Source organism: Zootoca vivipara, chromosome 1 (genome assembly GCF_965207765.1).
Source record: "Zootoca vivipara chromosome 1, rZooViv2.hap1.1, whole genome shotgun sequence".
NCBI lineage: Eukaryota > Metazoa > Chordata > Lepidosauria > Squamata > Lacertidae > Zootoca > Zootoca vivipara.
Window position 1 is genome coordinate 78,129,540 of NC_142582.1, and position 25,541 is coordinate 78,155,080.

A 25,541-nucleotide genomic window follows, 5' to 3' on the forward strand; every position below is an offset into this window, starting at 1 on the left:
AATGAATTAACAAGATTCAGTTGCAGACCAAACAAAGTGAATTTCTAACTTCTGTGTTTTTTCTTTAAGGTAGATGTAATTTATTTTACAATTATGCTATATAAGCATAAGTCATTTGAGATGCTCTTTGAATACAGAGAGCAATTTAACTAAGAACTGTAACCCCTGAGCTGCCCAGAGTGGCTGGGGAAACCCAGCCAGATGGGCGGGTAGAAATAATAAATGATGATGACGACTGTTTATACAGCCCAATCCACCTTGGATGATTAACCACTACCACTGTACCATGCTGCACTATACCATGAAGAGAAGACTCCCTGGAAAAGACCCTGATGTTGGGAAAGATTGAGGGCACTAGGAGAAGGGGACGACAGAAGACGAGATGGTTGGACAGTGTTCTCGAAGCTACGAACATGAGTTTGACCAAACTGCGGGAGGCAGTGGAAGACAGGAGTGCCTGGCGTGCTCTGGTCCATGGGGTCACGAAGAGTCGGACACAACTAAACGACTAAACAACAATACCATGCTTTAGTTTAGATTCTTGCACTGAAGGGGGTTGGACCAGATTACCCTCAGGATCCCTCCCAAATTCTTAATTCTGTACGCAATCACAGTAGGGCTGCAGCATGGTGCATCCTCAGATCAGACACCACTACAATTATGGTAAGATTTTGGCTTCTCTATATCCTCATCTCTTTCCCCTGTTGTCAGTCTCTGTAAAGACTGTTCAGATTTTGACATGGAAGCTTTGAAATCATACTTAAATAATTGTCTACAGATGTGAAGAGTACAGAGGGGTAGGTATAAGAAAATCTGTCATGCTTGTTGCTGAATCTCTTAAACAAAGCGGCATATTTGTGGCTCCAGGATAACTGTGTTCTCAAAGCTCACAGTGTTGCATGAATCATAAGCATTAATTATGGCCACATGGAAATATATATGTAGTTAGGTGACTGTATATAGCCACAACAAAAGAAGTTTTATGCAGGTCCTTAGTGCGTCTACTTATGCACCATACAGATGTTATTTGGCTGGTGTTTATCACAAGTCTGTAAGTATGGATAGTTTCATCCTATTCTAAAACATATGACACAGCACTACTTGCTCCCAAAGGAAGATATTTACTGCTGAAGCAATGGTTGTACACAAAAAGCATCTGTATGCGCATGACAAGTTAGTCTACAATATTTCTGTAGGATGGAAGGAGGGATAATTTACTGAACCAAAGCAATGTAGTACCTCTCCCTCAAAAACAATAGAGGTGGCTAAAGAAAACATCTCACAACTGTTCCTATCATTGCTAGTACTAGCTCACATTCCTTAGTGCTGTTAATTTTGCTTAGATGGCAATTTGGAGGTTTCTGCTCAGGTGACGTGAACCATTTGTAGCAATTCAAAAGAACTTCCATATCCCCAACAGGTTCCATTTGTAATTCTCACTACTGTGACAAGCCCACGTCTGGCCTGCACCATACTTCAGCCTGTATGCGGGGATTCAATGGGGCTGGACATTAGTTCATACCAAAGCCAAAACCCTTCAGATAGATGTACAGAATAAGACTAGACTGGACCCCTTCTCTACAACACCTAGTTTTCTAGAGGATCCCAGTAGCAGTTTGTGGAAGCATCTGGGCATTCAGAAACCAGTGTTGTATCCGCATAGCTCTTGGAACTGCACCATGTTTCTCCTTATATGTAACTTGATAGTTACACACATTTAGCTAGGAAATATTTTATTATTTTTCTAAAGGTAAGAGTCTGGGCTCCATTTAAATAATGATCTAGGTGAGATAATGAACTATTGTGCTAGAGAAATGCTGGATTCTGTAATGTTATCTGAAACTCTCAGGCTGCATTCAAGCAATGTAGAAGCTTTTATACACTGCAGAGACCATAGTGTGAATTCTCATAATTTATGGAGGTTTTTGACACTTCTCAGCTGACATCCTTTTAATAGCCCCAGAAGGTGGCATTTAATCACTAGTTCCTTCACTGTTCCTCCTAATTAATTTTCCAGGTTTCATTAATAGATTTAGTCCAAGGTAATACTGACAGGTTGCTTTAAAACAATTACCTGACCTTGCATTTTCTTCCAAAGCAGAAAACAAGCAACAACCATGTGATTAACTTAAATCATAAAAAGGTAAAGGACCCCAGACAGTTAAGTCCAGTTGCAAACGACTCTGGGGTTGCAGCGCTCATCTCACTTTACTGGCCGAGGGAGCTGGCGTTTGTCCGCAGACAGCTTCCGGGTCTTGTGGCCAGCATGACTAAGCCGCTTCTGGCGAACCAGAGCAGCACACGGAAACGGCGTTTACCTTCCTGCTGGAGCGGTACCTATTTATCTACTTGCACTTTGACGTGCTTTCAAACTGCTAGGTTGGCAGGAGCTGGGACCGAGCAACGGGAGCTCACCTCGTCGTGGGGATTTGAACCGCCGACCTTCTGATCAGCAAGCCCTAGGCTCAGTGGTTTAACCCACAGCGCCACCCGCGTCCTACTTAAATCATAGGCTACTTTTAATCCACATCTGATGCATTTTTCATAATTCTTTCTCATGTAGGACTTATTCCAAGTCTCAATTTGATTCTTAAAATAAAAAAATATTAATTCTTATATCCACTAACACCTACTTCTGTTTAACATTAGAACAAGCGTCAAAGCCAAATACCATTTTTTAGAATATGTGGGAAATATGAATGTAGAGTAAGCTCAATCCCAGTTGCGGAGTACCTGTGACATATTTGGAGCGCAAAGGGCATTATATTTTAAACAACAACAATCTAAAAGCAAAAACAAACAGCAGCAAAGAACATTTACACAATATTAAAACATTTACTCCTCATCAAAAATTCTATAAATTCAAGGATGCATTCCAAATTCCCTGTCATTTGTAGGCAAGTAAATATGCCAAACTCGGTTTAAGGCTCATTTTCACTACACCAACAAACATCATTATACTGGCCACAATACAGCCAAAGTGACGGAATTAAAGAGTTATATAATTCTCTCCAATTTAAATCAATAGGACAAAAGGTACATCTACCTGGCAAGAACCCTTTACATAGCGAATGTATAAAATACCCAACGAAAGATACCGTACATATTATATTATACTACAGAAAAAATCATACATTTTATTACTTCTGTTGTAGATGTTTAACCAAAGCTTTAAGTTGTTTTCACACTAGTATGGGGGGGGGCACAACCCAAATTTATAGCTGTATCTTTCTTTTCAAAAATAGCTACTCCTTCCCTGAGGTCTAAGCAATCAGTTTGAGACAAACTCTTATCTTCAATTAATTATGGGGGGGAGGGGAATGAACATGGAAAAATAATAGGTCTTTTATATCATTTGATATGGGTTACAATTGAATATCACCATCTTACCTGGTTTGCTTTCATTTGGTTTGCACTGCACTTCCTCAACACATTCTGCAGGAAACCATCCGACATGACCTCGAGTGGTGCCTTCCCAGAATCCACCCTCGCCAATGCTCAAAACTAGGCATAAAATAGGAAAACGCCATTAGACTTCTGCATAAGTTTATTTTATACACAAGCTTAAACGGTAACTTACAAGCTTAAATGCAAAGTCCCATTTAACAATGGAGTAGGCCACATTCAATTGAACCTATGATTTCCACTGTCTATATTGGAATAAAAACTTAACAGAACATGATTAACAGTCATAAAAATTTATACAATTCAGAATGAACAAAAGAAAACCACATCTGATTAAGAACCAGCAAACAGGGCAACTGTTAGCAGGTAACGTGGAAAGAACTCTAAAGTGGTGCAGAACCTCATAGCCTAAGCATTTCCCCAAAATGAACGGTACTCAGTATTCTGCTATATTTAGAACATAACATTTGGGTAAGGAAAACTAGTACATTCCAACTCTTCAGTGAATCCTGAAGATGAAATCCAGAAAATTAGTTAATGCCTTCTGGCGGTTCCCTCGTTGTGAGAAGCCAAGTTGCAGGGAACCAGGCAGAGGGCCTTCTCGGTGGTGGCGCCCGCCCTGTAGAACGCCCACCCATCAGACGTCAAAGAGAAAAACAGCTACCAGATTTTTAGAGGACATCTGAAGGCAGCCCTGTTTAGGGAGGCTTTTAATGTTTAATAGATTATTTTATTTCATTTTTCTGTTGGAAGCCACCCAGAGTGGCTGGGGAAACCCGGCCAGATGGGTGGGGTATAAATAAATTATTATTATTATTATTATTATTGACAATAAAGGTATTATCAATACTATATGAATTGTGATCTATGGATTTTGAGCATGTCATAAACAGGGCTGCAAGCTTCATTACTTGCAGATTTAATAATACTTTTAATTAGTATGACATTAATTAGTTAATGTAGGGTTGCCATACGCCCAGAATTTCCCAGACATATATGGAATACTGCAGACAGCAGCAGGGTCTGGGCAGAAATCAGTCAAATGTCCGGAAAAATCCGGACATATGGCAGCCCAGCTTTTGCCAATCCCCCCCCCAAATAGCTCAGAAACGGCATTCCACCCCCTATGTTTGTGCGAATGTAAGCTTCCGGCTGATGAACTTGTATAAACAGCTATAATGTGTTTTAAAACATTTTGCTGATTCTCACAGTGGAAAATGGCAAAGCGGAGTACATCGCCTTTTAAAAGACTAAAGCTCAAGTGTGCATAGGTGTTAAGTTGGAAATTGATCCTATGACTTGTCAAGAACTGTGAAACTGAAAGATGCAAAAAGGTGTAGAAAAAAACCTTGCCATTGCTAAGGAGTTTTTTTTTAATATGAATTAAGACAAGCTCTTCTAAAGCTACGAAATGTTCTCAAGTCAGTTCCCTGCAACACGCAGCATGTAAGTGTCTCTTAACAAGGAAAATAACAGCTTTGGGGGGTGGAGGTAATTGTCATCAGGAAAACAGCACTTGGCAAAATGGTTCTGCCTCTGCACTGTAGTCCTGATCTGAATCTCTCTTGCATGCATGTACACACAGGCAGAGAGCTGCTATAAATTAAAAGAGAAGGGAGATTCCATCATGGTTTCTGCTGTCATGTCTACTTAGATCATAAGTGTAAGGCTGCTGGCCCTGGTCTCAATGTTCTGGGACTTCCCTGAGCCCATCCCAATATCCACATGTTGCCTGTGGACATCTGCATAGGGAAACCCATATGGACAGACCTCTCTGCTTTAACCCCAATCATGCAAGGTTCCAGCTCATATGGAAGCCTATGCATGGAGAAGTCTACACATCTAGACTCTCCCTTGACAAATTCCTATAATGAATACAGGGAGTTTAGGAACAGGCCCTGGGAAGTCACATAAAAGCAGCTGGAGGAAGAGGACAGGACAGAGGGTGAAAAAAGAGCTGGAAAACCCCCTGGAAAACTCAACAATCCTTATCTACCTGCAACTTGGTATGGGGAATGCAGTTGAATGGGACACAGTTGTGGACAACCTGAAGAAGTACCATCCACATAGCTGCCAAGTTTTCCCTTTTCTCGCGAGGAAGCCTATTCAGCATAAGGAAAAATCCCTTAAAATAAGGGATAACTTGGCAGCTATGACCATCCATTTTAAGCAAGTCTAGAGAGACTAGGATGGTGTCTGCTATTTCCAGGATCACTTCTCATTGTGAGACCTTTTGTAGGTGAGCTTAGACTTTCTTTGGACCCCATAACTGTGTATTTTTGTAATATTTTGTTTAAGTTGTCTGTTGTTGCTTCAGTATTTTTGTACACCGCTTAGATATTTTTTAATATGCTAATATATTTTAAGATATTTAATTAAGAAATCAAATAATCAAATCATAAAATTAGGGGCAGGGGCAGTAATGCACTCCTGCTTTCACTTAATCACATGGACCATCCTTGTGATCAACATTCATAACTTGAAAGTGTGAAGAGGCTTCTGTCTTATCTACCTATCTTTTCTACATACCATATTGGCCCGAATGTAAGCTGCACCTTTAAAATTCAAGAAGAAGAAAAAAGACAATACCTGAATATAAGCCGCTCCCTTAAAACTCTGCAGGCACTCACACCCGTTCCGTTTTACTGTATGTCTGTTTCAGCAGCAATATTGTAAAAGCCAGTTTTTGTAAGGTCGCAAATTTAAGCCACACTTAATAATAATAATAATAATAATAATAATAATAATAATAATAATAATAATAACAATAATAATATATTATTTATACCCCGCCCATCTGGCTGGGTTTCCCCAGCCACTCTGGGCAGCTTCCAACCAAATATTAAAAACAGTACAGCATCAAACATTAAAAACTTCCCTAAACAGGGCTGCCTTCAGTTGTCTTCTAAATGTAAAATAGTTGTTTATTGCCTTGACATCTGCTGGGAGGGCATTCCACAGGGCAGGTGTTACTACTGAGAAGGCCCTCTGTCTGGTTCCCTGTAACCTCACTTCTCACAGTGAGGGAACAGCCAGAAGGCCCTTTAACTTTTCATGGTCGGAATTTGGAAAAAAGTGAGGCTTATATTCAGGCCAATATGGTATTTTAAGAGTAAGATTTCTGATTCACTTAAATAAATCCCATTAACAGTTAAGAAACACTCACTTTATGGAATTTTTAGAGCAGAGTCCCATTATAATTTTTAACATTTACATACATGACAATCCTAATTATGTTCTCATTTTTCAGATGCATGGTGAATGGAGTTGTATTCAAATAACCAGGAGATATATAGTTGCAGCTTTAAAGCTGGTTGCTACCATAGAAAGCGAGTTTTGGTAGAAAGGAAGAAGATGGAAAAAGTTTGGAACAGATTGAGCCAAAATTCAAAAAGTGTTTGATTTCAAATGTAAATAAACTGGTTTATGAAGCTGATTCCAAAATTCACTGACATTACTAAATCCACTTGGTAACAATGTTTATAACCAAGTAGTTGGGGTCCATCCACACTTTTGCTTGACCTGGTACAGTATTATGTATCAATTAATTCCCCCAGGGCCAAGAGGTTTTCTCGTTCTGTGGCTGTGCCTAGCAAAAATCAAATCTGAATCCAAAGAGCTTCAATTCAGCAGGTAAGATTGGAACAACCAGAAAAGCTCTCAAGACCTGGAGGACTTAATTGGTATAATATAAGATCAAAATATGGGTCAAGTGAAATTGGATGAGTCATTAGAAGATACAGGTGACCAGCAGGCCATCCAGTTATCTACAACTAACTTTTAAGCAGTTAAAATATTGCTGTATATTTGAACTCACCTTATTATATGAGGGGTATCTAAGATAGCAGACCAGAAAATATATAATAATATTTTATGGGAACACCTGACAAAACATTCTAGCTGCTTACTATGCATACCTCAGAGTTGTCTTGCAAACTACCATTTGATAGTTCTAATTTGTAAGGTAATCAGTGTTATGTGGTTTAAAAATCCCCACTGAAGGTAAGATACTGCAGTGGTTGAAATAAATAGACCAATTAGAACTTTTTGAGCCTTGATCATGAATGTTGCTTTTGGGGGGGAGGGGGAGACCAAAACAAAATATCACGTTTATTTTTAAAAGTTAGCTGTGGTTTTCTTAATATCAAGAGTGGTAGACACAAAATGATGTCAGTGTGCATGACTAATGGACAAAACTAAGCGTTATTTTTAACTACATTACATGATACTCTATTAATACAATAATTCACATGTATTATTAAATCTACCTGAACTTGACCCCCTTTCAGCTTTCATTTAATAACTGGTATACCACATATCATTTGATTATATCAGTTTATGCATCCCTTAGCTACTCTGGTCATGAAGAAAAATCACCACCAAATTATTCAAAAATGTTTATGAAAGATACACTTTATGCTATTTAATGGGGTTTCTGATAAAACTTTATAATAGTGAAGCACTAATTGAAAGTTCTCCTTTTTATTTTTATGAGTTCCCTAATCCTTTGGTCATGATAAACCAGCTGTTAGGTTTTCTCCATCATATCCTCCAGACACATCTTGACCAAGGAAGATAAAAGTGGCCAAATATCAGGGATCTATCCTAGTAGTGATGAGAGAAATTTCCCAATTTCTCGGCTGCTGCCAAAATGGGGGAGGGCAATGACAGGGAATAGTATAGGGTCAGAGGAGGGAGGGGAACGGCATTACACCAAATCCTATACTCGCCCCAAATACTGCTTCCAGCTACGATGCCAACATAGCACTACAGCAATTCCACAGGTAGTTTAGTAGGAATTTACTCCCTGAACTCAGAGGCGAGCAAAGAAGCCTCAGCTGTCCCTCAACTCTGCCGCAATAGTATATCAGAATCAGACAAACCATGCACAGAATCAAACCACATCGATACTAGCACACAAACCCATGGTGATGATTCCTTTACTTAGATGAGAAAGGGACATTCTCATCACTTGCCTCTCTCTGCAGCCTCCTCTGCACTTCCTGAAAATACACTCAATTAGGAGATGCAATTGCAGAGGGGAATCCCTATGTAACTGGAAGAGGCAGAGCAGTTGCTTTTGATTCCTTAGGAGCAGTAGTTGCTTTTCCTGCATTTTCCTGTTCTTTTAGCATTATAAGAATGTTTCTGAAGTACTGCTGAATTCAGCTTGTTCTGTCCAGCTTGTTCCTGAGCATCCAAGATATCCTGTGACTCCCAAGTAACTCAACACATACTTTTTCATACAGACTTTGAAATGTGGATCTTAACAGCCACACGTTTTCGCTGCCATGTTGTGTGTCCCATTATAGATTCAGAAACTCTCTACGTTTGGCTAGAACCTATTAGTTCAATCTGTTTACAAGCAGCTTTAATCAAGCTTCCTTCTATTAATACAGGTCTTTTCCTTCTGCCTCTTCTGTGATTATTAGAGATTAAGATTAGCTGGCCATCCTTCAAGTCTTTACAATGGCCTGGATAGCACGACATGCTGATCAAAACTTTGGCTTAGCGTGTCTGTGAGAGCATGGCAAGCTTTCAGAGTGGAGCTCAAAGCTGCACTGCTTTTCTCCCTTGGTCTTTTTTTACAGCTATATTGGTGGGGGGGGGGTTGGGGGGGGACCTTGGCTGAGGTTAGATCTTAGCCACAACTCAGAGTTTGGACAACATACTAAACCAAACTTTGTCTTACCACAGGATTTTCACTAAATTCCTCTGCAGACACCCATATGGGGAAAGTCACTCTCCCCAATGAGAGCCTCAAATATGTTACTGAGGTGCTCCCCCCTTTATTTTAAACTGCCTCTTTGTGCATAAATTACAAACATTACACATTTGCAATTGCCTATACATTATTTAACTGAAGGCATGCTTTAGAGTGTTTTAAAGGGACCCCTGACCGTTAGGTCCAGTCGCGAACGACTCTGGGATTGCGGCACTCACCTCACTTTATTGACTGAGGGAGCCGGCGTACAGCTTCCAGGTCATGTGGCCAGCATGACTAAGCCGCTTTCTGGTGAACCAGAGCAGCACACGGAAATGCCATTTACCTTCCCACCAGAGCGATACCTATTTATCTACTTGCACGTTTTTGGTGTGCTTTCGAACTGCTAGGTTGGCAGGAGCAGGGACCAAGCAACAGGAGCTCACCCCGTTGCAGGGATTCGAACTGCCGACCTTCTGATCAGCAAGCCCTAGGCTCTGTAATTTAACCCACAGCGCCACCCATTTAGAGTGTTTTAGATCCAGCCAATTGCTGCACGGCCCTCAACTTGGCATGGCTGAAACATGCTTAATAGTCTGCTGGGTGCCAGTTCAAATATGTGTAGGGAGTATAAAACCAGTTATCGAAGTGTGCATGGCCTAAACTGGGACTGGATATTTGTCATTTAGAACTGGGACTCCATCAACAAATCTGTACGTTCGTCTCCTGACTTCAACTAAAGAGGAAAGCTGATCTGATCATTCAGGAAGATTTAAAGGGAACAGACTGACCTTTCACCCTGTCCCCTTTGTGCAAATGAATCTCCCCTTCTCCTTGAGGTTGATATGGCTTCACGACAATAAATAGTCTTCCAGGTACAGCACTGTAAAGTTTGCGTTTTGGACCCTGATAATCCAAGGCAGATATAGTATCCTTGTTGGCACTGGGGTTATAACTGGCACTGGAAAGAGAGCAAAGTGAACAGCGTTAGTTTACCTTTTATTTAATTATTTTTTACATTTATTTCCCGGCTATTCTCTAAGGCGCTCAAGGTAACCTTCAAATACATTTCTATGTGGAAAAGGTCAGTTAATTATAATAATTGTTTTCACTGTGGACACAAAAAAAGGCAATAACTGACTCCGGTTTTCCAATCCACTGGTTAAACAAAATGAGACAGAGCAAGAGAGAGGTGTAGTGCTTAATGGTTAAGCCTGCACCAGAAATACAGTAGGAGGCAACGTTATAGAAGAAATTATAGAAGAAAGGCAAAACTGAATATGCAGACTAACATTAACATTCATTCATCTTGAAATTTTATTTGTGCCAGCTACATTATTGGCTATAGTGACTTTTATAATTCAACTCTATGCTGTGGGGGTGGGGGAGGCTTTAAATGCATACATGAATCCTAAATATATTTAACTGGGAAGAAGTTCAACTGTTTTTACTGATTTAGGGAAATTGTAAGGGCAAGTTACATATTACAAGCAATGGTGTATAATGAAGCCCTGCCATTTCTTTTTAAAAAATAAAAGCACTTTGGGAAGTTACACTAGGATGATCAAATCTTGACTTAATAAGCAGAGATATAAATAAGTTTCATGCAACAGTTATCCATTTGCATGAGCAGCAAAACAAACCAGGGAGCCACAGTTAACCACATATTTGTATTATGTCCAAATCAATAAACTTCCAAACAAACCCACACACTGAAAGCACACACACACACACACACCCCACAAAAAGCAGTGACTGTAGTTTAGCCCTCACGGAGCTACAATTCAAGTAGGTAGCCGTGTTGATCTGACGCAGTCGAAATAAATAAATAAAATTAAAAATGTCCAGTAGCATCTTAGAGACCAACTAAGTGTGTTCTGGGTATAAGCTTTCGTGTGCATGCACACTTCTTCAGATACACCGAAACAGAAGTCACCAGACCCTTAAATATAGTGGGAGGGTGGTGGGGTGGGGTTTTTCTCAGAAGAGTGAAGGGTGAGCTACAATTGTCAGCACTACAATTTCCGAACTACTTTTTCGGGATTCATTGTGGGAGGTGCTTTAAATGTACAGTAGTACCTTGGTACTCGAACGGCTTGGCTCTCGAACAAATCAGCTCCCGAACAGCGCAAACCCGGAAGTAAGTGTTCCAGTCTGCAAACGTTTTTGGGAAGCCAAGTGAGTGCAGGAAGCTCCTGGAGCCAATCAGAAATTGCGCCTTGGTTTTTGAATGGTTTTGGGAGTCGAATGGACTCCCGGAACGGATTAAGTTCAAGAACCAAGGTACCACTGTGTGGAGTACATGAGTTTCTCATTTCAGATATAACAGGAAGCTATAGTTAACTGCTTCCAGGCTTCAAAGTGACTGTATAAGTACAGTACATGAAACTTGTGGCCTTTGAATGGAGAAGGAACAGGCTGGGGGTGCTTAACACATTCCCCATTAGCTGTTTTTGTGCTCATTGCCTGACAATTTCTGTTAACTTCCATGCAATTCCAGATATGTGCCTACAGATGTGGAACAATTGTCAGTGAAAGTGAAAGGCCCCCTAAGCACCCTTATCCACTCAATCATAACATTAGGCAAGTATACACACTGTACATTTTTAAACACTACTGAATTTAACATTTCTATCAAATTTTACTTATTGTAATTGCCAGAGCAATATTATATCGGGTAATCTAACTTCCTAGATTATGCTTTGTTTCTTTTTTTAAATATTAATTAAAAATGTGGGTTCCAGTACACACTTTCCTAGTGCCTGGCTTCAATTACATACTGGGAAGCAGCAGGTATCAGTATTTGGAATATTCTAATTACATTGCCTAACAACTGGCATTTATGTGTAGTCATTATATAATGCATCTAGAGACAGAACAAATTTAGAGCAACGTTTGGGCCCATCATCCTGATAAATTATCACTGTTTATTTGCTGTAATTATACTTGACACAGGATGCAATGTTTAAAGTGTTTGCATGAATTCAATATGCAACTCACAGAGAATTCCCATTGAAAGATGTAAGGTGCCTAAGCACAACATTCAACCAATGAATATTTTGCATAAGTAAATTTGTGCTTATGTAAAGGAGTGTTCCTGGAAGATATGCGAACTTTCACAGATTACAATGAAAACCGACAACCAAAGATTCAAAGAGTATTGAAAGGCGAGGTATAAATGCAGAGCGAAACAATATTGGAACTCTTGGGGGCCAGAGTGAAATGGAAAATGTACTTGCAATAGAACGACTGGACTGAAATAATTGATTAGAGCAGAGCACAGTGGTGATACATTTAGGATTAATTGGACAGTGAATTCAAAATGGGATCCTGGATATTATCCCTGCAGTTAAGCGGGGGGGGGGGGGGCATACTGTTGAGAGAATTAGCCACATGATATAGTTCCTGCTCAAGCAGCTGTCAACTTAACAGTCGCTCTTGGCAAATTTACAAGGATGTAGTTCTGAAGCCAGATCCCAGTGGCATGTGTTCTCTTCAAATGGATTCATATATGATAGAGACTGGAACATAATGAAAAATTATCCTCCTTTCATTGCAGAACGTATACACTATCTGTGTTTACGACTTAGCATTTAGGTAGAAATAATTACAGTATCTTGAATGTCAAATCTATGCAAACATACACACAGTAGTGTGTTCTGACCCAGAGACTTCCCGGCTAAATAAATACACATTTGACTCAAATTTTAGTTTAGGTTTTTTGCAGAATTTAGGCCACAACTTTATTGATTACATAAAAGTGAGTGGTTGCATAGGCTCTGGTTCGACTAGCTCCCTACACCGTTGCAGGTAGTGCTGACCCAGAGCTCTATCATAGGTCAGCCAAGGATGAACACCTGAGATAGGTGAAAGCCCAGGAACAGACTCTGTTCACCCCCCAGATGTTTCCCTGGACTCAGGCACAGGCACAACCCCCTCTCTCAGGGGTTGACCAAACCAAGTTGAGTCCCTGGATTCCTTTAATGGAATATCCTTCACATAGGGATGGTGAGACGGTTCTCCCATCCCTATCACCTGAACCAGTGCCTATCTGCAACCTTACAAGTTGTGACGATTTGCTACGCGGCAGGTGAAACCCAAATGGCAACAGCCAATCAGCCAAGTGGGGAAAATTCCTGCCATGCCCCTGTCCCAACGACAGACGCACGATGGCATAGCGAGGTCAATTGCAAAATACCCTAAAAGTAGGGAGAGGTGGGCGGGTGTTCTGATGCACGAGCTGAAAGAGGAAGCTCTGGGTCATGTGCATAGGTATATATAGGTCCCTTGATCCGTTTAGACTGCACCCCATTGTCCAGATTAAACCCAGCAAGAAGGGACCTACCAATCGGGTGTTACGGGTATCCAATAGACCCACCCACAACCAGGAGGTCAATCTCCAGGTCTCACCGCAACACGTGCCCTCTTTTAGGGTGACATACCAGAAAAATGCTTCATGGTGATATGCTAGTACAACACCTGGTATGCCACATCCTAAGAAGCTATTCATTAGCTCCATGACACAAGCATGTAAGGAGAAGTGGGGATAGGTTTACTGTGGCCTGGGGATCCAGACAGCCTCTGATTATGGGCTGCAAACCCATAATCATGAAGCAAACATTGAGGTAAACCTAGTTCTATTTCTCTATATGGATCCAGATTTTGAAATATCTTTGCCTCCAAGAGCAAAGATGGCAGTGAACAAAGTGGAGGCCTCAGAGTCACTGTAGGATAATCTGTCCGGCTGTCATAATGTTCTACTGCCAGGGTCTTCATGGCAGGAGAGAGAAGAGCCAGCTGCAGACAATGATCCAGCAGATGACCAGGAAGAGGAAGAACTGGCAGTGACAATATAAAGTTCCTCTGTTTCCTTGGGACTCTTCCCAAGGAAAACAGTGGGTAAACAGTGCCCTATTAAGGCAGGAACCTTCACTGTGCTCTTTTCAGTGACTGCTAAAAACTTATTTGTTTAGACAAGTCTACCCAGATATGTAAAACAATGACATGTGCTTTAATCTGTTTTTTAACTTATTGTAGATTTTAATTATTTTGGGATGTTTTAAAATACTGGGTTTTTTTGTTTTCTGATTAATTTATTGTTCCATTCTTTTTGTAAACCACTTTGAGTGGTATGTCAATTTTATGAAATTAAATTATTAATTAATTAAATGAATAAATATAAGTGCCTGCAACTGAACCCCTAACCATCCTCTTGATTGCCTTGTCCGCAAAATGAGATATTTTCTTCTTAAGGTCCAGCTCACTTGCTTAGCTATCTAGAGCTGTCTCACTTAGCTCAAGCATTCCATTACACATTTCCTACACCATCTCGAGCTGCAGCTGGTCTTTCATCTACAGGTCCTACGGTTCCTTGGCAGTATTTTCTGGATTCAGACAGAAGAGCAAACAAAGTGTAGAAACTCACCACCAGCAGAGGGAACTATCATAATGGCAACAGCTGGGGACATTTCCAGGCCCTAGAGCAAATGTGGGGAACTGGATCCAGCCAATGGGCCAGATCCTAATGTCCCCACCCCAGGGGCATGCGGGGGGTGCTGTCCACCTCGGGTGCGACCCTGTGGAGGTCACAAAATGGCCTGCTGCCTCCCCCCAGCTGTAGGGCACCAATGGCGCTCACATGCCATCGGTGTGGGCACCATGCGGGCACCGTCTCTATGGGAGCTGCTTGAGTGCCGTCTGTATGGGTGCTGTGCGTACGCCGCTGGTCGGTTTACCCCACCCCTGTGGGTGCTGTAGAGGCTTTCTCCGGCACTGCCCACCCCTCTCCCCGCGCTCTCTGACAGATATGTGAGGCTGCCCACCTGTCAGTCTGTTTAAGTCACCATAACATCAGGTGAATAATTTCCCTTTGCGGTGTGGCTTGAGCTGCTCCTTTGCTCCTGCATAGTTTGATTTCAATCAGCATTCGGGCGTAATCAGCATCAGAGAGAGCTTACTAGAAACAAGGCATTTCTGGCCTCTCCTTTAAACTGGATTCAATCTGAGAGGTGGAGAAAACTACAAATCCCTTGCTCCTTGGCAGGAAATGACACTTCTGAGCATCCAGTATAGTTGGGGCTCAAAAGACTCTATTATCTCAAGGGAGCCCTCCCTCTGCCTTTTCAAGTTTTGAGTGTTCTTTTCTTTATTCAGCAGCAGGCCAGCAGGCTTCTTTGAAATACCCTGAAGATACTCAACGTTTTTCTACCATTTTCCAGAAAACAAAAGTAAGGTGAGCTGAGGGGAGAATCCACAGGATATTGAGTAAACCACATGTTTAAGGAGCTACATGCAGCACAATTGGTACATGCCCAGGCTTAGGGAAATGGTACCAAAGCAGCAAATCTTATTTTTAAGAGCCACCATAGTGGCCAGAAAGGAAATTTTACAAAACTGGAAATCAACTGCTGCTGCATCTAATAAAATGAATCTATGCATTGGATGACTACATGCAGGACCAGACTGCAAAAGAATAAGCAGCAGTTCTTAGTAAGAAAAAGAAAGCACAAAGAAGCCGTGCATCTCTTGTCACATGGATGCTGCCCAAATAATCTTGCTCATAAAATAAAAAGACAAAAGTACAGAAGTTTGAAAGCACCTGGCAAAATGTCCATGAGAAACGAGTTGTCAGCAAACATCTGACACCACCTTGTTCCATCTCCCCCACCATGCTGCAGGGTCTCTGCTAACCACCACAGTAAAATTTCTTTTCCTCTTTTTTCCTTTCCATGGGGTGATGGATTGTGTTAGGGAGAAAGACGGGACCAAGGACAAGGAAGAGCAGGGGGTGAGGGAGAGCAGGAGACAACCAACTGTGCTATTTTTAATTTTAAAAAAAATCACAAAGTCAACATTTAAAAAACAGAATACTTAAAAGTCACCTAATGTGCCGGTGTTGCTGCCGCTTTGCATCTTCTCCTCCTAACCTATTTAATGATGGTGAGCGGCTTCGAGAAGATGGCGTGTAGCTCCCAACAGTTTTCACAGTTCCATTAGGATTATTCTGCATCTGTTGGAGTAGGTTAGGCGAAAGGCTACGGTGTGAAGAAGCTAAGGAAGAGGCTGACCAATCAGGAATGTTGACGTTCAGATTGTTATCACTATTGGACCGAAGCAAGACCCGAGGTGCTGTCAAGGTGCTCTGGGGCCTCCGTCTTCTGTTTGAGTAGGTAGGAGCCTCTCTAAATGGCACTGTATTAAGAAGGGAGAAAGAGTGCAAAATGATACTTCTGGTTTTAGGCACATGTATCAGACCACCCACCCACTTGCCCCAAATCAGTACTATATACTTTCAATTCTTAATACATAAAAAAAGAGACCTCTGCCTTGGCTGATTGTCTAATCAAGATGAGCACTACCATTATATTTAAACTGCAATTAAAATTAAAGATTCTTTTCATAGGAAATCACGTTTTCAAAACTAGAATTAATAAGCTCTATATTGCTGAAAGTTCCATATTTTATCTCACTGTAAGAGTGCAAGATTGGAGAATGGTGCTCAGCATTGGCTGCTGGCAGTCTCTGATTTATGAACGGTAAGCAACTATTACTCTAGCTTTCACCAACAAATGTGGACAGTCTCATTAAAAAAGAAAGAAAAGAAACAGAATGGCTCTTAGTATGGTATGGGCAAAAATGGTTTTTTTAATACTAGAATTAGAACTTCTTTTCCTTCCTTCCTTTCTACTTTGTAGCACAATTTTATAGATTTACATTACCCTAAACATGTGAAAACTACAGAAAACTGACTTTTCCCAGGGCAATAGCTCCAAAAGGCAATCAATTACAAATTAACTTCCATTGTTCCCCAAATCATGTAAAATCTCTCTAGGCCAGCACCAGCAAACAACTGAAAGGAGAATCTGGTAAGCACTGAGCATAAACATTACAATGCAAATGTGGGTTTCTAGAATAGGCAGTAAAAGGCTTAACATGGTTTCTGTTACTTCACTCTTGTTCCTTTACACAGCACAGCTTAATATGTGGTTCATGAGCGAGGGGCGCTTTTTGACAGTTACCCAGCCTCTTAACAATCCCACTCCTGAGGCATTTCCAAATAGTATAACTGGCCCTCGAGGTCACCACACCCCTTTTAACTGGCTTGGGATTCTGTTATCCACACAGCTTCTACTTCTCCTGGCTCAAACTCAACTCTCCAGTGGACTCCTGTCTGTGAACTCTCCCAAGACACTTAATATGGTCTTACTTCTAAGCTATGAGGCTCCTTCCTCTAGCTATATTCTCCTCAGAGTGAATGTTAAACTCAAATTTGAACCAACTGTCTCAGACATACGCTATCCTAATGCCCATCTCCCATCTCAAATTAAGCCCTAGCCAAACACTCCCCCAGAAACGGCTCCTTTTATTCTCCTTCCCAAAGTGCTGCTCCGCCCCCCTCTGGCTAGCTGTCTTGGTAGCCAACCAGAGAGAGGCTCCAGCCCTCTGGTGGAATTCTGAGGGACTGCATCACCAGACTCTGGTCTGGCTCCGCTGTCCGTTTCACACCCTACCCCCAGCCCTCAAGGTGCCAGTTTAAGCTGGGCTTTGGGAAGGAGGTGCGAGGCTCTGGCAAATTCCTAGAGCCCTCCTATCTCCTCCCCAAAGCTTGCTTTGGACAAGCGCTTTCTGGGCTTTGAGAAGGCATCCTCCTCGGCTATGCGCCCAGCATGACCACACCACTCGCACCCCCCTATATCCACTTCTCACATAACACGAAACCATAGTATAGCAGTTCACCAAAACCAAGGTCACCAACCAGCAGAGCAATGTGACTTTCTGATGTTGGGTCTCTGAACAAGTACTGAATGGCAATGTACCAAGGGACTGTGCAGGCAGGTACAATAAAGAGCATGGAGGTTAATAGGGAACGTGAGCTCACCCACAAAACCAGTAGTTTGCAGGAAATCAGTGGGTTGAGCTTAAGCAGACCATCTTCAGTTCCCAACCAATGATCTCTGGGTAATAACAATGGTTTAGTTTACAGTAAGCATTCTTGAGATTATCATTGTGTGAGCCCTTAGCAAAAGTGCTAAATAAATTTGAAATGGGGCAAAGCCAAGTAGCCAGTTCATGCATAGAAGCCTCATGATGGGAGGGGGAGAGAGCTTCAAGAAAACATTCATTTCACTTACCCAGCATGCCACTTTATATTTTCTCTCTTGATGTGACTTTAAGACATAGTATAGGTATGAGGGACGCAGGTGGCGCTGTGGGTTAAACCACAGAGCCTAGGGCTTGCTGATCAGAAGGTCGGCGGTTCGAATCCTTGTGACGGGGTGAGCTCCCGTTGCTCGGTCCCAGCTCCTGCCAACCTAGCAGTTCGAAAGCACATCAAAGTGCAAGCAGATAAATAGGAACCGCTACAGTGGGAAGGTAAACGGCGTTTCCGTGTGCTGCTCTGGTTCGCCAGAAGCGGCTTTGTCATGCTGGCCACATGACCTGGAAGTTGTATGCTGGCTCCCTCGGCCAATAATGCGAGATGAGCGCACAACCTTTACATGCTGGCAATACCCCCCCCCCCGGTCATCATGATGACTGATCAGATCTTCATGCCACAGTGACCATGGACAGTTCAGCGCTGAAGCTATGGTATTTATACTTTTGAACTACTATGTTATTGAGATGAAGCTGGAAACCTCAGCAGGACTTTTCATTTGCTTGTTTTTCAGCAAGACTAGGCAAAATTAATTTGCATAAGGCTGTTGAGACTATCAGCCTGACTTTTCATCTCCAGAATGGCAGATTATCAAACTTGCTGGTTGATGCCAATATGCCCTATGCCCCAGGAGCTTTCCCATCAGGCAAGGGTTCTCACCTCTTTTGTAAGCACAAAATTGGATTTTATGCTGCTCTTGGAATTAAGAGTTTGTTACCCAAGATGCTGCTTAAAGATTATGTAAATCTGTGGCCCTCTTTAACACAAGCCACAGTGTTTATGCATTCCCGTCTGTTTACCCACAACACTTGGTGGAGGTTTTTTTAATTTGTTTCAGTTACTGTCACTAAATTATCAGAATATGGCCTGTAAAATTCATACAGTACACTAAGTTTTAAAAATCAAAACATTCCCCACCAAACCACAGATTATCTCTATGCAAGGTTGTTTACTGAGAACTGAAAGGTTTTACAGGACTGTCGGTCAAGTACTGCATTAGCTGAAGCTGCTCAATCAGAGGTTTGAATGCTGCAACTGAAGCAGAATCCTAAATTTGGCAAGTGGGGCAGAGTTATACAGTTATTCTGTACTTGATGCTAAACTCCACTAATACCTATTACTGCTATCAGTAAGGGTACAAGGCTACACAGGCACAGTGTGGAATGGAATGGGGTGGGGTGGGTGGGTGGGAATCTGAAGCAAGCAGCTGAAATGATAGCTGTTGTGTTGCACTAGGACTGAGTTTTGGTCCAAAGACTGCCATATGGGAGAGTCATTCTCCAAGGGTCATCACCAGTATGACCATCATTTTCCTATGAAAGGTCTTAGTAAATACCCCTTCAAAAATCCTTAATCTTCCTGTACAGTTGCTGTTTGCACTGGCTCGGAATCTCCCACATTGAGTTCCCTCCACTTATATACTTTAACTGGATGCCAGGATTTGATATTCACCCTCCCATTGGTTCCAAACAAAAGGAAGGTGTGAAAAGCTTATCTCTAGGAGCAAGTGTAGTGATGGCTGAGATAGGTACCTTTTCCCCAGTTGAGAAGGGCATTCACCTACCATTTTGTGGTCCTGCTCCTTTTCCTGTTCTTTTCGATTTGGCAGCCATTATGCCATGCCCCATAGCCGCCATTTTGTGACTGGCATCCACAGCACATTCTCAAAATTCCAAACTTGACCACTCTTGGTCATAAAGGGCTCCTGCTTCCCACCATTACTGGAATCCCAGCACTTGATCCTGTGAGGCATTTATCAATGTAGCATCTCACAATATCAGGTTGCAAGACTTTTGAGTTTTGTTAAATAATAGTAAATGCAGCTTATATTCCCTAAATTTAGAATACACAGTTGCAGTGTAAAGGTAAAGGTAAAGGTAAAGGACCCCTGACAGTTAAGTTCAGTCACAGACGACTCTGGGGTTACAGCGCTCATCTCACTTTACATGCCAAGGGAGCCGGCGTTTGTCCGCAGACAGTGTTTTTTTTTGGGGGGGGGGGGTCATGTGGCCAGCAGGACTAAGCCACTTCTAGCGAAACCAGAGCAGCACACGGAAACACTGTTTACCTTCCCACCAGGGCGATACCTATTTATCTACTTGCACTTTTTTGGCGTGCTTTTGAACTGCTAGGTTGGCAGGAGTTGGGACTGAGCAATGGGAGCTCACTCTGTCGCGGGGATTTGAACCGCTGACCTTCTGATCGGCAAGCCCAAGAGGCTCAGTGGTTTAGACCACATTGCCACCTGCGTCCTAATAAAAATAAAATAGTAAGAAACTTGTGAAGGGGGAAATCCCATGAATATGTAGCTAGTCTTATTATGTCTCTGACTGCTACTACAACTCCCCTTCCCCACTCTGAAAATGCCCCATGTTCAGACACTTCTCGCTACTGGGAGGTATTGAGCTATGTATTGTTTGTGAAAATAATTTTAACCATTTTTATATATCCACTAGCAAAAGAGCCCATGAGGCCTACCTGTATGCTTCTATAGATAGATAGCTAAAACTATCAATGCACACAATTATTAAGAAACCCTGATGCATCATTGCATCAGTCGTTTATTTAAAAGGTATCCTGTTGGATACTGGGACTTGCATGTGACACAATGACTTGAAGATTCATCAAACTTAAAATGACCTATATCACTTTACAGCAAAATCAAAATACCACCATAATACTTTCACATACAGTATAGGCAGTCAAAAAGGGATGAAAGATATTAAAAAATACTTTCAGGGTGTTTTTTTATTAAGGTCTTCCCAAAACCTGACACCAGAGACCTGCAAGCAATGAAAATGACTATTTATTTGCTCCTGTGTTTGCATTCTCACAGAAAGAATATGAGCTGGACAGAAACAGCCCTGACAACCCCGAGAGGTACATTGCGCAATGGGGGCTTCCTGGAGCCCATGTGCAATTCTTCTCTCTCCATTCTCCAATAGCAGATCAACATTGCAAGAAATTTCCAAGTGGGTCCAGTTACTGCACTGCCACCTGTTACACCGGGGGTCAGGAGCCCTCCAGATGGTGCAGGATTCCATCATCCCCGACCATTGGTCAAGTGGCTAAGACCGGGGTGGTGGAAGTCCAACAAGATCTGGAGGGCCATAGGCTGCCACCTGTTAGGACAAAATGAGGAGTGATCGTTGCTCTGATGAACTTCATTGAAAAGCCTCCCCAAGCAGCAGTGATGTAAGAAATACCCCTTCCAACATAGCTGGAATTTGTGTATGCACCAAGTCTTATCTGCATGAAGAAATGTGTTTACAAGAGTGGACTTCTGCTGGATAAGAACGAGCAGGTCCAATTCATATCCCATGGAAATCGGTGTCAACTTTCCAATTGAATCAATAATCCTGGAATGCATTTACCAGCTAGAACTGAGTTACCAAAATTAAATTTAGAGCATGTGTTTTCCCCTCATACTTCAAAACGAATGCTAATATTTCACATGTATTTTAAATAAGTAAAATACTATTTTAAGGTATTCAAAACAAACAAACCACAAATGTGTTTTACAGGGATGAGAGAAGTGAATTACAATCAGTATTGTTACTTTGCTTCCCTCTGAACAGTTTTAAAAGATCTAATTTTAACAATTTAGCCAAGTCAACTCATGTTTCGATTTTAACAAAACATGATGTTTGCTGATGTACAGGTAATGTATCCCTGCTTGTAAGTGTGCAGGCCTACCAAGTCAAAAGGTAGGGTATAAATATATAAAAAAATAACTAAAAACTACATGGCTCCAAATTTTTAACACTTAGGCCAAAACTGAGGTTGAGGAAAACATGTTGGTTCCATAATGCATGTTCATATACGTTATATCAAAAACACCCTTCACTGTACTTTTTTATTGCCCTACTGATCACCCATTTAAATACACGTGGTCCCTTTGAACAATAAATATTTCTTTACATAACTAAATGCATTACGTTACATGAGGTTTCAAACACGGTATCTAGGTAAAGGCCCTTGGAATTTATATCGCCAAAATACCAAAAATATTACTGATAAAATTTCAAATCTGTGTGGTACAATACTTGCCCTAGAAACATTAATTATGCCTTACAAAGCATTTAACCCAGAGTGCTGGTATTTAATTTTATTCTGTCACACTGAAATCAATGGAAGGATCTTAGCTTAAGCATAGAGCAAACAAAAAATAAAATCACATTTCTCCAAGCACTTCAATATAAGATGCTTGTAGACAGCATAGTGTATCTGTCTCTCTTTGGGACTTGCAGATTTCAGGAGAAACAGAGCCACACCAAAGTGATTTCTACATTTTACAGAACCTCTTTCCTCTTATCAGATGGTAAGTGTAAGGGGCTTTAAATAATGAGTTAATTTCTACTTGATGTTAGCAAAGCATTGATTTGAAGACTAGCTTTTAATTAGTGACTTTTTTATTAGAAGATGCAAATGCCAGGAATGTTATATGGATAATTAGAGACATAAACAACCATCTCCAACTATGCAAGTCCTTTCTCAGCTTTTCCCCATATCAGTTTGCATGCTGCAAGTGGGTAGATACATTTGATACGTTTTATATGTTTCATTTCCAATAACTACTGTAATTGTATCCCACTTCCCCAAAAAATCCCCTTTTCTATCAAAACAGAAAGTACATGTTTTAAGCTCTCCTGGATAGATTTCCATATACGGTATATATTCATTTATGTAATAAAATATAATTATACTGCAAAGCTTTCAGGTGAAAAGATGCGAGAACTAGCAGCATGCTTCGAAGTACCACCCCGTGTGAATTTTTTAAAAAACACATTGTTTCATAATCTACTGGAATGTTTTCATCAAATTGCATACATCTGAAGGAAACACTCGTGAGCATTCAACAGTAATATAAACCTAAGAAATCGGTTCTCCTTACTCAAACACAGAGCTTTTCCCCTGTGAAAAGAACACAAGGCTTCTCCGATATAAACTAAAACGAACCAAGTCACACCCCGCTCTTATAATGAGTTGTCTAAAAGGACAACCCAACATAAAGGAATTCTGGAAAAGATACGGAAAGAACTTAGAATAATTATACAGTAACTAAGCAGATCATATTAAGCATGCAGAAGAAAATAGCAGTCCTCCTCCAGCATCAAGTGCTTTGCGTTCAGTGCTTACCTTCTTTCTTTGTTAAGGCATTTAACAAAGACTTCATTTTCCTTTTTACTTTAGCAGCAATCCCCTCATTATATAACCTTTGCTGAGATGAAAAGGAATAAAAGCTACCCAGTTTCCATGTGTTTTAACTGCCTGCAACCTGACATGAGCAGCAGGTTACTGGGCACTGTATAACTACAAGCATAGCTGGGCATGCAGTACCCAGCATTCTGGTGACAAAGCCCACCCCACATTCTGTCTGTCAGCTGTGAGCCAACTGTGCTTAGACTGGTGCTGCTCAAAAAATCTTGCTATCTTTCATAGTATTAGTCATGTGAACACCATCGACACAGAGCCTTTCAAACATTCTCCTGCTTTTGCAATTGAGACATTTATGTGTAGGAGAATAGGGGTGAGTGAAGCAAGGAGAAGCAGGGCAGGCCGAGGGGGGTCAAAATTAAGATTTGGAGAAGAGGGAGGAGGAGGAGGGAGAGGAATCATTCATCTTATTTCGTGGCAGCATTACACAGGCTAAAGGGGAAGTCTTGGAAGAGGCGGGAGCTCGTGAAGCTGAATTCCAGCATTTACACCTAAAATGCTTTTCAGTACTTATATGCCAGTTTCTAGACTTGCCTTCTAGACTCTCTTGGTTCATCATCCCCGCTGGTATATAATTAACTGCTTCCAAGTTTCGCACCCTACCTAAACATCGGAACAAAACTGACAGCCACGTTTTGTTTTGTTTTTTTAAGTACAATTGCTTCTTACCCTTACCCACTTTGGGGAAATTTTATTCAACTAAAATGTAGACTTTCCATTCTTCCACTGTAAGAAGGGAAACCTTACAATTTCACACAGCTACTTAAAAAATATGCTTTATTATTAGAATTACCACAGCTTTTGAAAAGCGTTGTTTGGTGCCTTTTATATGCACCTGTGCAAAAGCTCCTAACAGCCCAAGCCTAGAAATACTTATCTGAAATACCAGCAATATTAGGAAGGAATGTGTCTCTTTATGTTAATAGAATATTAGAAGTTGCATGCTGCATTTAAGAAAAAACAAAACGGAGGCAGAATTATATCAAAAGGTGTGAGAATTTCAGAAGTATCAAGTACAGCAATGGTTCCCAATTAGCTACGGTAATTACTGAGGACTCCCTATTTTTCAAAAGCCAAGCCACGGACCCCCTGCTTTTGAAAATTTTGATAACTCTATGGTAGTTACCTCTGCAAAACAATTTTTTGATCAAAACATTGGGTAGCCCCTAATAATCAGAGGATTTTAGGTATACTAAAAACAGACCATAAAATGTGTGATATTACCATGCATAAATGACAAAAAAAAATTAGTTGGGGGGAGGCAAGGGATGAGGACGCAGACCCCCTGGGGTTCACAGAACCCTAACTGGAAACCGCTCATGTACGGAATCTGATTTGTGGTCTGGTAGCATTTGCCCCAAAATTGAATAAATGGATACATTTACTAATAATAGTTCCTAGTTCCACTGCAACAGTATTTGCCTGTTGTTGGCAAGGTATCAGCTTTTAAGAGTGTGCAACTCGGTTTATTGCTAAGAATAACTCTTTCATGAATAAAAAAATAAATGGAAATAAGAGCCGCTAAGCTAAATTTTACCTTCTTTCGCTTTTGATAAAAAAGCTGTAAAGAGTTAGCCAGCATAAATAAGTAAAGAAAACAATTTAGGATTCATTTAATATTACAGTGTTAATGTTGTTGTTAATATTTAATATAAAAAGCACCATCCTCTACAAGTAGTAGTTTTTAGGCTTCAAGGGTCTGAACACATATAAACTTCAGCAAAATGATTTTAATCAACAACTTATATTTGATGAAATACACATAGCCTAGCCAGAGAAAATAAGGGAGCACAAATATACATAGGCATCATCTGTACTGTCAAATGTTAAATAATAATAAATAATAATAAATAAAGCGTAATGCTGGTGGTTAACATAAGAGGTTTAAAAACTGTCTCAAAGCAAATCTAAAAAAAATGTAGTATAAACACTGACAACTGGGAAACACTGGCCTGTGAGCACTCCAGTTGGAGAACAGCCTTTACCAAAGGTGTCATGGGCTTTGAAGACACTCGAACTCAGGACACAAGGGAGAAACGTGCTAAGAGGAAGGCACGCTTG

General features: G+C 41.0%; 1 protein-coding gene across 7 annotated transcripts in view; it reads right to left on the reverse strand.

Annotated features, from left to right (window-relative positions):
* The window catches only part of SHANK2 (SH3 and multiple ankyrin repeat domains 2), a 339,643-nt gene that overhangs the window by 185,669 nt on the left and 128,433 nt on the right, over positions 1–25,541 (reverse strand). For all 7 annotated transcript variants that reach the window (XM_088668511.1, XM_088668485.1, XM_088668502.1 and 4 more), the window contains 3 exons: positions 15,991–16,300; positions 9,901–10,070; positions 3,391–3,504 (listed from right to left, as the gene is read on the reverse strand). In XM_088668511.1, coding sequence (XP_088524637.1) covers positions 3,391–3,504; positions 9,901–10,070; positions 15,991–16,300 — 594 coding nt within the window. The remainder of the gene's footprint in view (positions 1–3,390; positions 3,505–9,900; positions 10,071–15,990; positions 16,301–25,541) is intronic.